This window comes from Stenella coeruleoalba (assembly GCF_951394435.1).
Source record: "Stenella coeruleoalba genome assembly, chromosome: 1".
In the NCBI taxonomy this organism is placed as follows: Eukaryota; Metazoa; Chordata; class Mammalia; order Artiodactyla; family Delphinidae; genus Stenella; species Stenella coeruleoalba.
The window spans coordinates 165,230,722-165,243,945 of record NC_137169.1 but is presented as its reverse complement, the minus strand read 5'-3'; the positions used below and the strand labels follow the sequence as shown (position 1 = coordinate 165,243,945).

General features: G+C 48.4%; 1 protein-coding gene across 1 annotated transcript in view; it reads left to right on the top strand.

Annotated features, from left to right (window-relative positions):
- The first annotated feature begins 440 nt into the window (after nt 1-440).
- Nucleotides 441-13,224, top strand: part of LAMB3 (laminin subunit beta 3) — a 38,343-nt gene continuing 25,559 nt past the window's right edge. The window contains exons 1-4 of the mRNA XM_079928189.1: nt 441-477; nt 1,273-1,427; nt 12,139-12,253; nt 12,778-12,851. Of these exons, the coding sequence (XP_079784315.1) occupies nt 450-477; nt 1,273-1,427; nt 12,139-12,253; nt 12,778-12,851 (372 nt within the window). The 5' untranslated portion in view covers nt 441-449. The remainder of the gene's footprint in view (nt 478-1,272; nt 1,428-12,138; nt 12,254-12,777; nt 12,852-13,224) is intronic.

Sequence of the window (13,224 nt, the reverse complement as noted above, 5' to 3'; positions counted from 1 at the left end):
TAGGTGGGCCAGGCCCTGAGAAAGGACACTTCTCTTTCCTGGGGAGGCATCAAGGCCCCAGACTTCTCCTGCAAAGGGTCCAGCTCTTTCCTGCTCCCCACGTTGTCCTTCTGACCATGTGGGGTAGGGCAGTGTCGATCCTCCTCCCCTCTATTTCAGAGGGGGAAGCTGGAGTCAGGGAGGGGGTGGCGTTATCCCAGGGCACCCTGGGAGTCACATGCCAGCTGGGACGGGGGCCAGGTCTCTGGCATTTTCCAAGTTTTTGGCTACAGATGCACCTGCTGCTCAGAAGTGTCCTAGGTCAAGACCCTAGGTAAAGGCTTCTGAGAAAACATGAGTCCAGAAACAGAAAAGGGCTGGTGCACCCTAGGGATGTGCATGGTTTCACCCAGGCTGCTTTGCTCTGTTCCAGGTGAGGTCCTGGGTGGGGATCATCCCATTGGCTGAAGATGAGGCCGCTCCTTCTCCTGTATTTTGGTAAGTATCCCTTCCCATCCTTCCAGGCGCTTTCATATACCGGGGGGGGGACAGCCGTGGGTAGGAGGACGGTCTACCAAAGTGTGAGCATCACCGGTCACCCTGGGGCCTTTGGGTTTGGGACATTTGTCTACCGGGAGGTCCATGAGGTTTCTCTGTCCTGGGGGCCTTTGAAGAAGATGATTTGAGAGGCTCCCAAATGTCTTCTTGCTACCTGAGGGTGGTTTGTGGCTCCCCCAGTGCCCTGCATGGTTTATTTCCCATCCGGTCACTCTCAAGCTGGTCCCAGAGCCATCATGGCTTGAGTTCTTGATGCTCAGTGAATTGCAGCTGGGTACTCCCAAAGCATGGCAGGGTCACCTTTACAGATAAAGGAGCAGACAGAATGCAGGTATCTCCCAGTGCTCCACAAACAGCCAGCAGCCAGCGCTACTCTGGGCTGTTGACAGAGGCAAGTGAGGAGAGTTGTGGGCCATATCCTGGTGGCTGAGTGTGACTGCAGCTCTGTTCTAGAAAGCCACATGTGGATGCTACATTTCAGGATCATCCGGGCTTTTTAGTTGTCAGTGTTTCTCCTTTCTATTTAGATTGGGGGCTACAGACTATAAAATCAGCTTTTTTAGCAAACAGCATCAGGATTGCGATTATTCCCACCACCAGCAGGTGGGAGCATGAAGAAGGTGGAGAAGAGGGTCTATTCTTGCCGATCGATGTCGGCTTCCCGGAGGCACACTGGGGTGGCCGGCTAGACCCTCTTCTCTCTAGGCTGCACCCCTGTACCCCCTGTGATTTCAGTCTTGCCCAGCGTCCTGTGTGCCCAGCAAGCCTGCTCCCGTGGGGCCTGCTATCCACCCGTTGGGGACCTGCTCATTGGGAGGACCCGGTTTCTCCGAGCTTCATCTACCTGTGGCCTGGCCAAGCCTGAGACCTACTGCACCCAGTATGGAGAGGTAGGCTCTTCCTCCATGGCTTCCGGGGGCTGGAAGAAGGCGAGCTGGGGGCGGGGTGGGGAAGCCTGCCATCTGTTCACTGAATACTTAGAGTGGACTTGGTATCAGCTTAGATCCACGCGCTGTGGGGAGTGCAAGAAAAGCGTTAAGACCGGATCTCTGCCTCTAAGGAATTTTCACCTTGTTGGGCAAGAGAAAATGTACTCAGAACTAGCGGAATAGCTCCTTTCTCTCTTTTGCTTGATAGAGCTGGAGTTTTTCTCAACCCTTGGGCCTGGGCAGGACAGTTTTCCAAGTCTCGGGAATAAGCAATCAGATAGATGGGGACCCTTTAGGTGCGTGGAGTGTAAGGCGCCATCTTTGGTGGACAGCGTCAAGGCTGGTGGAGCACAGAAGCTGGGATGTGTGCAAGGCTTGTGTTCTTGCTGAAGGGGGAACCGAGCTGTGCCACGGCCCCTCCCTTGCTGCCATCTCTTTGGCTAGTGTTGGGGAAAGGGTGTGGCTGGAGCTACCGAATGATTATAGGCTGGAGTTTATCCTTGTATGTTTTGCAGTCATCACGTATGACTTACCTCTCAGCCTCTGCATGTTTGGTCCACATGTTTCACCACTCCGGGAGAAGTGGGAGACGTTTTTTTTGTAGAATTTTTTTTAATTAAAAAAATTTTTTTGAAGTATAGTTGACTTACAATGTTGTATTAGTTTCAGGTGTATAGCAAGGTGATTGAGTTATATTCTTTTTAAGATTCTTTTCCATTGTAGGTTATTATAAGACATTGAACATAGTTCCCTGTGTTATACAGTAGGTCCTTGTTGGTTATCTGTTTTATATATAGCAGTGTGTATCTGTTAATCCCAACCTCCTAATTTATCCCTCCCCCCCCCCCCCCCCCCCCCCCCCCCCCGCGCTGGGGAAATATTCAAATTAAAGGGCACAGATCAGTGAGACAAACAAGGAAGTGACTTGAGGTTAGCAAGGAGGTTCAGTGGCTCAGCTGATAGGAAACGAGCTGAGCAAATCCAGGCACTGGAACTCTTTGACCTACGTCAATTATCATCACCTGTTTAGGCAACTGATTTTTTTCAAAGATCCATTGTGATTCTTCTTCTACTTTGCCTCTGGACCTTTCTGGTAGGAACTTTGGTTTTCTTTTCTTTTCCCTTCAACAAGGTTGGGGTCTTTCCTTGCTCCTTGTGTTTACCAAGGTGGAAATCACTCAGTGTTTTCTTGTTTCCCAGCTGCCTGTCTCATTTGGCCATTTTTCTGCCCTCAAAACACAGGTTTGGACAAAGGGAAGAGTGAGGGAGTGGTTTTCCCTTGAGCCTCTGCTTCTCTTGGGGTAATAAGACAGAGAGAGAAAGGGAGTGAGAGAGATTAATGGCCATGAAGGAGGCTTGGGTTGTCTGTGGTTTCCTCCTTCTGGGTCCTTGTCCTCAGGACCATGGAGATGGTATCTGATCCCATCTCTGGCCTCACTGTCCTTCCAGTCCCCAGTGTCCTTTTGGTCACTTTTTAATCATAGGTGGTACTGCATAGTGGCTTTGGAGGTGCTGAGCAGAGATGGCTGTGGTTTCTGCATCTCACCCACTTGGATGTGGGAAAGCCCATTTGACAGTGTTGGGTAAGATGGCCAGCATCAGGCGAGTCCTCCCTGTGAGCCCAGATTACTCCACAAGCATCAGGAGACCTGGCAGTATTGAATTTCTAGGCAACAGAATGGTTTTAGTTGCTGCCTTCCCACACATACTCCAATCTTGTGCCACTGAGCCATGTCTAAAATTTTCAGGGAGTCCTCTGCTGATTCCCTTCCTTGGGCTGATCCGTCTTCTGGGATGGAAAGCAAGGAGAGATCATACACATCCCCTGTGTTGGGATGTTCCTCGGCCACAGCCCTGTCTGGACAGCCTCTTTCCCTCTAGGCTGGGCTTTTGGCTTCATCCTGACCTGCCCTCTGCCTCTCTCAAATGCCCCAGGGAGCCAACTGCTTCCCTTGCTCTTAAGCAGCCCCTTGAGAGAAAAACTGGGTGCTTGCAAAAGAGAAGTCTAGACTTTTGAAACCATGGGGATGGATAAATCTCAGCTATTTTGGTGCTGTGAAAGTTGAGAAGCATTGGTTCTTTTCTTCCTTTTTCTATGAGGGGGAATAAATCCATGTAACCTCTTGGAAGAGTGGAGGATAGGGCATCTTGAGTGCAGTGTGTAGCCCCAGGTCTGCCACTAACTTGTGGTGCGATCTTGGGCAAAATATTACCCCTCTCTAAGTCTTGCTTTCCTCTTCCATGAATGAGTGTTAGAGAAATGGTCTTTAGGGTCGCTCTTTGCTCCAATTTTCTTTGGGAATGAGCTGCCTGCTGAGACCCAACTTCTCTCCCCCACTTGTCTCCTCTCTGCCTTTTCTGATTTCTCTTTCCTTCTCCCTTCCCCACCTAACCACCTAGAGGCCACTGGTTTGCCAGCAGTAAAGACACACGCTAAAGGCACAGATACCCCTCTGTACAGGTGTACCCTGAACCCTCACTTGGTGCAGGGGCAGCTGTGTGATGAAAACTAGGAATCCAGATTTAACTCTGATGAGTTCCAATTTCAGTTTTTAAGTTTATTTTATTATTAAATGATATTATAGTAACTATAACTTATTAAGCACATATTATATGTCTCAGGCACTATACTAAGAGTTTTATATAAATTATCTCAATTAATTTTCACAATACTCCATCAGGTGGCTCTTATTATCCCTGTGAGCTATTGGGAAAGTTTGGGTGTGTGCTGGGACCCCCAAACTTCTGATGGAAGCACATAGGTATTGAGTTTTCTCAGTAGTTAGAGATGGGGGTGCAGTGGCCAGCCTCAGTTGGAAGGGAAGGTGGCATGGTGCAGAGCTGCATTCCTAGGGCCTGCCCCTTCAGTCCCCCTGCATCCCTGTCTACCAGCTCCCACCTCCACATACATACCTTCCTTAAGTCATAGCCTCTGGTTACTGCCTCTGTTCTATTTTCATGCAGGGGTGACATGGTGAGCCCTGAGCCCAGTAAAAATCACCCAGCACCTGTTGCCTGCCTGCCTACTGGTATGGCATGAATGTAAGTGCATTAGGGATTTATGACTCTTGGACATTTTAGCATTGCTCGCTGCCCCCTGCCAACCCTGAGGAAACTCAGGAGCAGTGGGGACTCCTTCCTCTTCCAAAATTGTCTCTCCCAGCTCCTGATCTCAGAGTGTGGCTCCTTTCTCGTGGGTCAATCTTAGCCTGTTAGTATGTCACCTCTTCTGCCTAATTTTGTCTCACTGGCTCAATCCTATTGGCCTTGAGGGCCGGCTTCTATGGGTTTTGGGTCCATATTGCAGCCTTGACAATGGACATACGACTTGGCCAGCTTTGCCTGGTGCGCCCACCCCAACCCAGCTTTGCCCTTCTGGGCCTACCTGCCTTGACTACCCGTTAACTGTCCAGGCTTGAACCCAGGCTAGACTTTATCAAAATGGCCCGAGGCTGCAGTCCCACCCTGTCCCCTGGCTCTCTCTCTTCCAGCTCCTAGGTAACCTCTGAGTAAACTCACTGCACCGTTTTTCCCTAAAACCCAAGGCATGAATGAGAATGTCTGTGATGTCTCCCTACCCTCATTCTCGTCTGTGCTTCCTCTGAGCCTTAGTTCTTCATTTGAAAAATAGGAATAATGACAGCACCCACTTCAAACAGTTGTTGTGAGGACTGTATAAAGGAAGAAGCCAAGTGACCACTGGGCTGGTGTCTGGAAGATGCTAAATGTCCCATCCCCCTCTCCCCACCTCCCGGGGACCTGTGTCCGCATGCAGGGGCCTCCGCATCTGTGAATCATGCTCCTGAGCTCTTCTTCCTGGATCAGGACACACACTCGCATACTTACTGATTTTTTTGTTTTTGTTTTTTGTGGTATGCGGGCCTCTCACTGCTGTGGCCTCTCCTGTTGCGGAGCACAGGCTCCGACGCGCAGGCTCAGCGGCCATGGCTCACGGGCCCAGCCGCTCCGCGGCATGTGGGATCTTCCCGGACCGGGGCACGAACCTGTGTCCCCCGCATCGCCAGGTGGACTCTCAACCACTGCGCCACCAGGGAAGCCCTCACATACTTATTGAAATCAAACTGCCCTTGGGCCAGCCCACTTTCTGCTTCCAAGGTGACCGCTGCCCATCTGATTTGCAGTGGGCTGCTGGGAAATCTGGAAGTGGTCGTGGTTAATGAAGTCACCCGACTGGGGGTAAAGACTCTCTAGGTCTGGTCCTGGCTCTGACACTTAAAATAGGAACGTGACCTCAAGAAGGTCATGGTTTCTGTCTAGACCACCATTTCCCCATTCATGAAATGAAGGAGTTGGGTTAGTCAGCCTTTGTTTGTTCAGCTCTAACATCTCTGCCAACTTCTGGCTGGGCTGTATGTGACCCTGAGGGTTGGCCATTGTCTCTGTCAGGTGGGTGCTGGCAGAGGCTGAGCCATGACCTTCAGTCATCTCTGGGCTGGTGCACGCTCCCTGGGAACCAGTGGGTTTCGCCAGGAAGTTTTCCAGCCCTGATTTCTGCTCCTGACAATGTCTTCTCCAATGTTGTGTCTGTTCCCTTAAATGCTTTATTTATCTCCCACTCCCTCCCTTTCTGGGGAAAAACTTAATTACCCAGCTGCCTTCATAACAGTCTTACACAGTGCATTCCTCAGGTTAATTAGCTGTGTAAACCAAACAGCTGTCATTTTTATCTCTTGGAAACAAGCTAAGGAGCAGTAGCCAGTTGACGTCCCCTCCTCCACACACACACACGTGCACACACACAAACACAGACATGCACAGAAGCACACTCACACCCACAGGCACACACCCCGACAACCACTGCCTTTCTGTGTTTGAAAGTCATCTGTTTTCTTGACGTTTAGCATGGCTAATGTGTAGGCAGAGGATGTGACGATGTGAGGATGTGTTTATATCCATCCTGAGGTCCTTGTCCTCCGCTCACAGAGGACTTTGAGCCTGTCTCTGACCAGAATATCTGCCCTCCTATTTCCCAGAAGTTCTTAGCATGTATGAAACTTTCAAAGCTCCTACCATTGGGGATTTATTCTTTTGGATGAAGCATCCTTGAGCTCTTTGTTTAAAATGCAGACACCCTTGGGGAAGGCATCTTGTTAATCTATCATCATTTATATTTCAGGAAGGGTTTGCTTATCAGAAAATTAGCTGTGGCTTTTGCAAAGGGCCCTAAGAGAATAAGACCCAGAATGAGTAAGTTTTGAGGGGATAGAAGAAAAGGGACACTTAGAGAAAGAGTTGGATCAGAGGGAAGCAAAACTTGGGCTGTGAAATGTGAGATTTTTGGGTCCTGGTTGTTATGGGTTGGGAATTGTGGCTTGTGGGGTTAAAAGAGGGAAGAGAGTGGAAAAGTGAGATGGAAACCTGGACACAAATGTGAGTGGCCTCATGATTTTGCTGGCCTGGCTTCTCACCCCCTTGCTCCTTGGGTCAATTTCCTAGAAGCTCTCTGGGTAGTGTCTCGCAGACCTACCTTGCTTCTTTGCTCTCAGGGGCTATAGGAATCATTGTCACTGGTAGAGCTTTCAGAGGTCCAGGAATGCAAACCATCTCTCTGCAATCAGGTCTAGGGGGATAATTCTGTTTCTGTAGAAGTCTGGGCTGAGGTTGAGGCTGCCCTTACTAGGGGAGAATAGAGGGAACATTCTGAAAACCAACTCTAGTCCCTGCAATTTCCCATGGTTGCCGCGTGACCTCTGTGTCTCTTGAAGCAGAATACGATGAGAAGGTTTGGAGGCAGAGAGCCTGGGAGAGGAATCCCTCCTTCTTCTCTTCCTAGCCCTGTGGATTTGGACACATTTCTCAGCTTCTCTAAGACTTGCTTTCCTAATCTGTCACATGAGGATACCCACCATTTAATATAATATACCAACCTCAGAGATTTTAGAAGCATAAAATGAGATAATGTATGTATAGTGCTCAGGACAGAGCCTGGTGCAGCGTAATTTTGGGGTGTGTGGCGTTCATCATCTCTGTCATCACCTTTAGAATTGAGCTATCTAAATTTAGTTCAGATGGAGATGAGGGCTCTGTTGAGCTAAGGCTTTGGTCAAGATGTTACTTCAGGACAGTGCCTCCTCCCAACTGGCACCATAACAGGTCTCGATTTTTAAAATTCCCTGGCAATATCCACTGACATAGAAATGGTAAGGCTTGTGGATCATAGTGGGGTCTAATGGAGGCCTTGCTGACCAAGGTCTGAGGGTCCCCTCTTCCCCTGCCCACTTTGCTGGGAAGAGTGTTTCTCTAGTACAGTGTTGGGCCAATGTCTTATTTTTCTCTTGCTTCTTTTGCATTCTTGTTTGGAGTGTGTTTAACCTCTGAGCAGATAAGCTGGAGTGGGGGAGAATTGTAATAGCATGTTAAAGCAAGAAGGAGCTTCGTTATCTCATCCCCCCCCTGCATTTTACCAATGAGGAAGGTGAAGCGGAGGGAATGCCCTTCTTGTAGGCAGCTGCATTTTTTTTTTTTTTTTTTGGCGCTGGCTTTCTTTTGGCCCTGGCTGGCAGCCATGACCCTGACTACAGCTCCTTAGATAGACACAGGCAGTCTCTGACTTGCTTGTGGGAGGGAGTTGGACCACGTATAACCAGAGCCTGTTTTCCTATTTTCCCCCAGAATTAGCTCCATGTTCTGCAAAAGCACAGAGCTTTGATTTGCCTTGCTTTCCCTTTTCCACCCTCTCCATTGTGATTCGGGCTCCCACTGGCTCTTGCTCTCTCCTTTGCCCCCGCCATAGCTCTCTGGGAGGGTTTGTCTTCCGGCCAGACGGCTGAGCTTCTAGAAAGCTCCAGGATAAGGGAAAAGGCCCAGTCTTTCCAGACTGAGGGGAACAGGAGCCAAACTGGCTGGAAGCCTGACAGGCTGAATTGATAACAATGCTGTGTCTCTGAAGTAGCACAGCCAGGGGGATGCTGGCCAAGTGACCCCAGAGAGAGAGGCAGCTGCAGCTGGGAGAGACAGAGGAATGTAACACATATGGAAGGAGGAGCCTCATGTTGAGAACCACACACACACACACACACACACACACTCTTATACACATACTACCTATAGACATACAAGAATAAAAAAGAAGGGAAACTGAGGCCCAGAGAAGAGAGGGAAGAAATTGGCAGCTTGCCTTCATGTGGGCTTCTGCCATAAGCCACCCTATTTCAGGCCTCCATCCCTCTAGCTGGTTGACAAGCAGATCTCCTTAAAATACCTGTCCCAAGCCTTATGGCTTAGCCTGTTTCTGAGGGTTGAGATAATCCCTCCTCTAGCTATGTTACTGTGATAAGCGGCACGTAGATGTTAAGCTCATGAGGCCATCTGATCCCTCCATCATTGTCTGAGCACGTGGAAGGCAGGTGGAGAAGGTGTGGGATACCCCAGACTGGCTGTGAAGACAAGGTGCAGGCAGGGTAACAAGCCCACGCTGAGTACCCTGGGCCTTTTTAGTTTGTTTTGCTTTACAATAATGCCTGAATATAAAAGTTAATATATATCCAAGGCATCAAAGTTTAAAATTATTAAAAAAAGAACAAAGAAAAAAAGTTACCCGTAATGCCATTTCCCAGAGATATTAGGTTAAAACTGTATGCAGTTGCCACTTTTGTTGGTCAAGATGGCTGAATATCGGCCATTTCATTTGGTTCAACCTAATGTATCGGTGTATTTCCTTCCACATATTTTCTATTCCTTCAAGAATATATATTTGTGATCATGACATGTATACAAGCTTATGCCCAACTTTTTTTCAGAGAACATGATATCTTTTTTCGTAAAACATTATAATGTAAACATTTCCCCCATGCAATGAAAATCTTTCTCTCAACAGTCTTTTTAATGGTACGTAATATTGCACCATTTGGGAATATCAACGGCATTTCCTCAGTCCCATGTTGAGCTGTTCTAGCTCCTGTGTCCCATGGCCCAAGGGAAGAAACTGGGCCTCGTTTCTGGCATTCTTTTGGCCAGGGAACAGGCTGGGATCAGTTCCCAACAGAGCAGGGGGGTCTCTGGTGACAGGTCGCCGGAAGGCAGCTGGCCCTCGTCTCTCTGCAGGACGTGCTGAGTGCAGATGGAGGATGGGCAGTGGAAAAGTTTGCCTCTGAGAGGCTGGCCAGAATGGGGAGAAGGGCATGCTTGCTGCCAGGGACCAAAATAGGATGCTAGAGGAGACTCAGATTCCAGCAAGAGGTGTCTTTTGCCCAGACAGGATTATTTTAAGTGCTCAGGTATTTATTTTAGCCACTGACACATCTGCAGTCTCCGAGTTAACTGAACTAGGTTAGCCTGACAGGCCAGCTTTCTTCCCAGAGTGCTTTCTCTGTCTGAGGCTCTGCCATGGTCAGCCTCAGGGTCAGACCAAGCCCTTTGGGTGAGACAGAGATTGTCACCCTTTACCGTGTTTCCCACAATGTCTGTGCATCCAGGTGGTTTCCTAGTGGAAATGAGAGGATGACAGAGAAGGAGGGAGGGAGAGAGAAAGAGAAGAGCAAGGAAGGGGTGGGGATGGGAGGGGAGGAGGAGAAGAAGAGAAAGATGTAAGGAGGGACCCTGTCTGGTGCTGGCGCTGGCTATCAATCAACAGGAAAGTCACATAGCCTCTTGGAACCTCAGCTTTCTCACATGTGAAATGGGAATAATATTACCACGTAGGGTGGTTGTGAGGCTTAAATAGGTTATTGCACTGAAACCCCTGATACAGTACCTGGCACATGGTAAGTGCGCCAATCACTTAATACTGATATTTGTCACCTCCTCACTCCCTCGCCCCTCCTTTTAAACTCCCAGGGAGGGAGAGTCTAGCAATAATGTAAATGAAAATGCCAGCTTTTACTGAGCATTTACTATTCATTCAAAAAGTATTTGTAGAGGGCCTACTAAGTGCTGGGCACTTTGCTAAGCACTGGGATACAGCATAAAGGAAAGTAAGTTCTGCCCTCATGGAGTCTACATTCTAACAGGGGGAGGCAGACAGTAAACAAACACTGTGGGCAAATAAATTGACAGTAAAAGAACAATACGTCAAGTGGGGATAGTACTATGGAGAAAAATGTAGCAGGGCAAGGGATGGACAGTGGGTGCTGTTTTATATAAGGCATATGTGCCAGCCATTATAAGAACATTGAACATTCCCCCAATATTGTTTTTTTATATTTCGTAATCATTTTTAATTCTATTTCACATTATTTTCCATTATAGTTTATTACAAGAGATTGACTATAGTTCCCTGTGCTGTACAGCAGGACCTTGTTGTTTATCTAGTTTATATAGAGTAGTTTGTATCTGCTAATCCCAAACTCCTAATTTATCCCTTCCCCTCCTTCCCCTCTGGTAACCATAAATCTGTTTTCTATGTCTGAGTCTGTTTCTGTTTCGTAAGTAAGTTCATTTGTATCATACCGAAAATTACTGTTTAATAAAGCACTTTGGGACATGACGAGGACACCTCCAAGTACCAGGAAGGGTACTTGTTTTGCAGATTGGAGGTGGGAGCTGGAAAGTGGGGTGGGAAGCAGAGGCTCACAGAGCCAGGACTGCCTCCCCTCCTGCATCCTCCACTGTTCCAGGGTTTGTCAACAGCGCAGGGGGAAGAGTGGTGTCGGGTGAGGAGTTTCTATAACTCAAGGCACAGACTCAGCCTGTTAACTCAATCCCTCTGGGACTGAGCTGTCAGCTTCACCAGTTCGGCAGACATCACTCGTTCTGAACATCGGCTTCCTTAGCTTAGTGCCTTCCCTGGACAGCGCAGAGGTTCAGGGGCTAGAAGGCCTCAGAGAAGGCTGCCTGAGCTTTCCCCTGGTTCTGGTGGGTGGAGGCTTAGGGGAACGCAGAGGCAGGAGGTGTGGGGAGGTACACTGGTCCTTACCCAAAGGAACTCACAGGTCAGGGAGGTTTTCGTCCAAGCCTTGCTTTTACATGTGGGTCAATTGGGAGCCCTCTGAACAGTATTCTTTCTCCTGGGCACAAGGTTTGGGACCATGGTTACTCAGGGAAAATAGGTTTGATGTGTGTTGCATGAGGGACCTGGGGTAAGGTCATGGTGTCTCTGTGAGGTGTGCACGTGCACACACATTTGCGCACGTATGTACAAACTGAAAGAACAAGGGCCATGTTCTCTGGCTGTATTCTTCTTCTTGGTCATCTCTGCCCTGCTCTGGAGCCCATGGGGTTCAGTTTTTTCCCTTGTTCTTTTTTCCTGTCCCCTCTTCCTAATCCTTAGAAACTTGACTTTCCCCAGGCTGCCAGAATTAAGTGAGATGAGCTATAAAACTCTCTAGCCTACACATAGCACATAGCAGATGTTAAATTAATGTGAGCTTTTCTTTCTTTCTTCTTTTTGCTCTTAGCACCCTTTTCAAATTTCTCTTTGGGGCAATGTCACATACGAAAATTATTTTTTCTCTACCACCTCATACCACTTTCCCAATTACAACCTCTATTTACTATTTACTTAGCTATGTGTTGGGGGGGACCCAAAGGACGTAAATGAAAAGGTGAACAGTAGCCTTGTTTTGAGAGGTTGATCCTTCCAAGTGTATTAATGAAATCAATGGATCCCCAAGGGTAGCATTTCCATGGAGAGAATGTTCTGGGCTCTCAGGATACAAGTGGGGAATTCTCACTGGCCCTACCTCTTAGTCTCTGGCATCTCTTTGTCCCACAGTGGCAGATGAAATGCTGCAAGTGTGACTCCAGGTTGCCTCACAATTACAACAGTCACCGAGTGGAGAATGTGGTCTCGTCCTCGGGCCCCATGCGCTGGTGGCAGTCACAGAATGGTAAGGACCTGCCACAGCCTCCAGGGGCCCAAAAATGTGGAGGCTCCCACAGGATGGGGAGGGTGCCCGGGAGCCCTTTGGGGTTCCCAGGGCTTTCTTATTGTAGTGGGACGTGGGTGGTTGACAAGCAGAACCTTCTCTCTTTGTATTTGAGGTCTTTCAGATGCTGTAGGTAGAATAATTTATTGGAGGTTAATGAAAGGGTCAGAAGAGAGAGAAATGCCTTAATTTCATTCTATTTAATCACAGTGGGCTTGCTGATGGACCTGAGCTTTGTGAACCGATTTGTGTTGAACAGAGGAGTTGAAACTCTTTAAGGTTTTAAGGGCATCAAGTGATGGTGGGAAGGAAATTTGGCCAAGAAGAGATAGGATCTTGAATAGGTGATAGTAAGTAGAAACATACTGGTACCCCTCTTCTCTGAGAGGGAAATTGGAAAATCAAGGTTAGAGAGTTTCTGATTTCCTAGAGCCTGGGAAGGTAGAAATCCTCTGCTCTAAAGTTTCTACGTTTTGTCTTTCCAGATGTGAGCCCTGTCTCTCTGCAGCTGGACCTAGACAGGAAATTCCAGCTTCAAGACATCATGATGGATTTTAAGGTGTGCTTCCTGGGCATGGCAGTGGTTAGGAGAGGGGGACTCTGGGCTGTGTGGGCATGGACTCATGGGGAGCACAGGGTCCTTGTCTCCTCAGGCGGGAGGTGATGGTACCACATGTTGGGTGGGCCTCCCTTCCCCAGGCTGAGGTGACACTTACCCTGAGCCTGTGTCATGGTGACAGCAGAGGTACTCCTTCTGGGAGAACAGTGACGCCTCCACATTCCCTGTCTTGGCTGTGTGGTGCTTATATATCCTCTCCCTCTTTGCATCCTCCACCCTTAGCCCATCTAATGTATTCAGCTCTGCCAAGACCAATTGTATAAAGCCTGGCCACTTACTATACAGTTGCATTTTCTTGGTATACTCTGTTTTA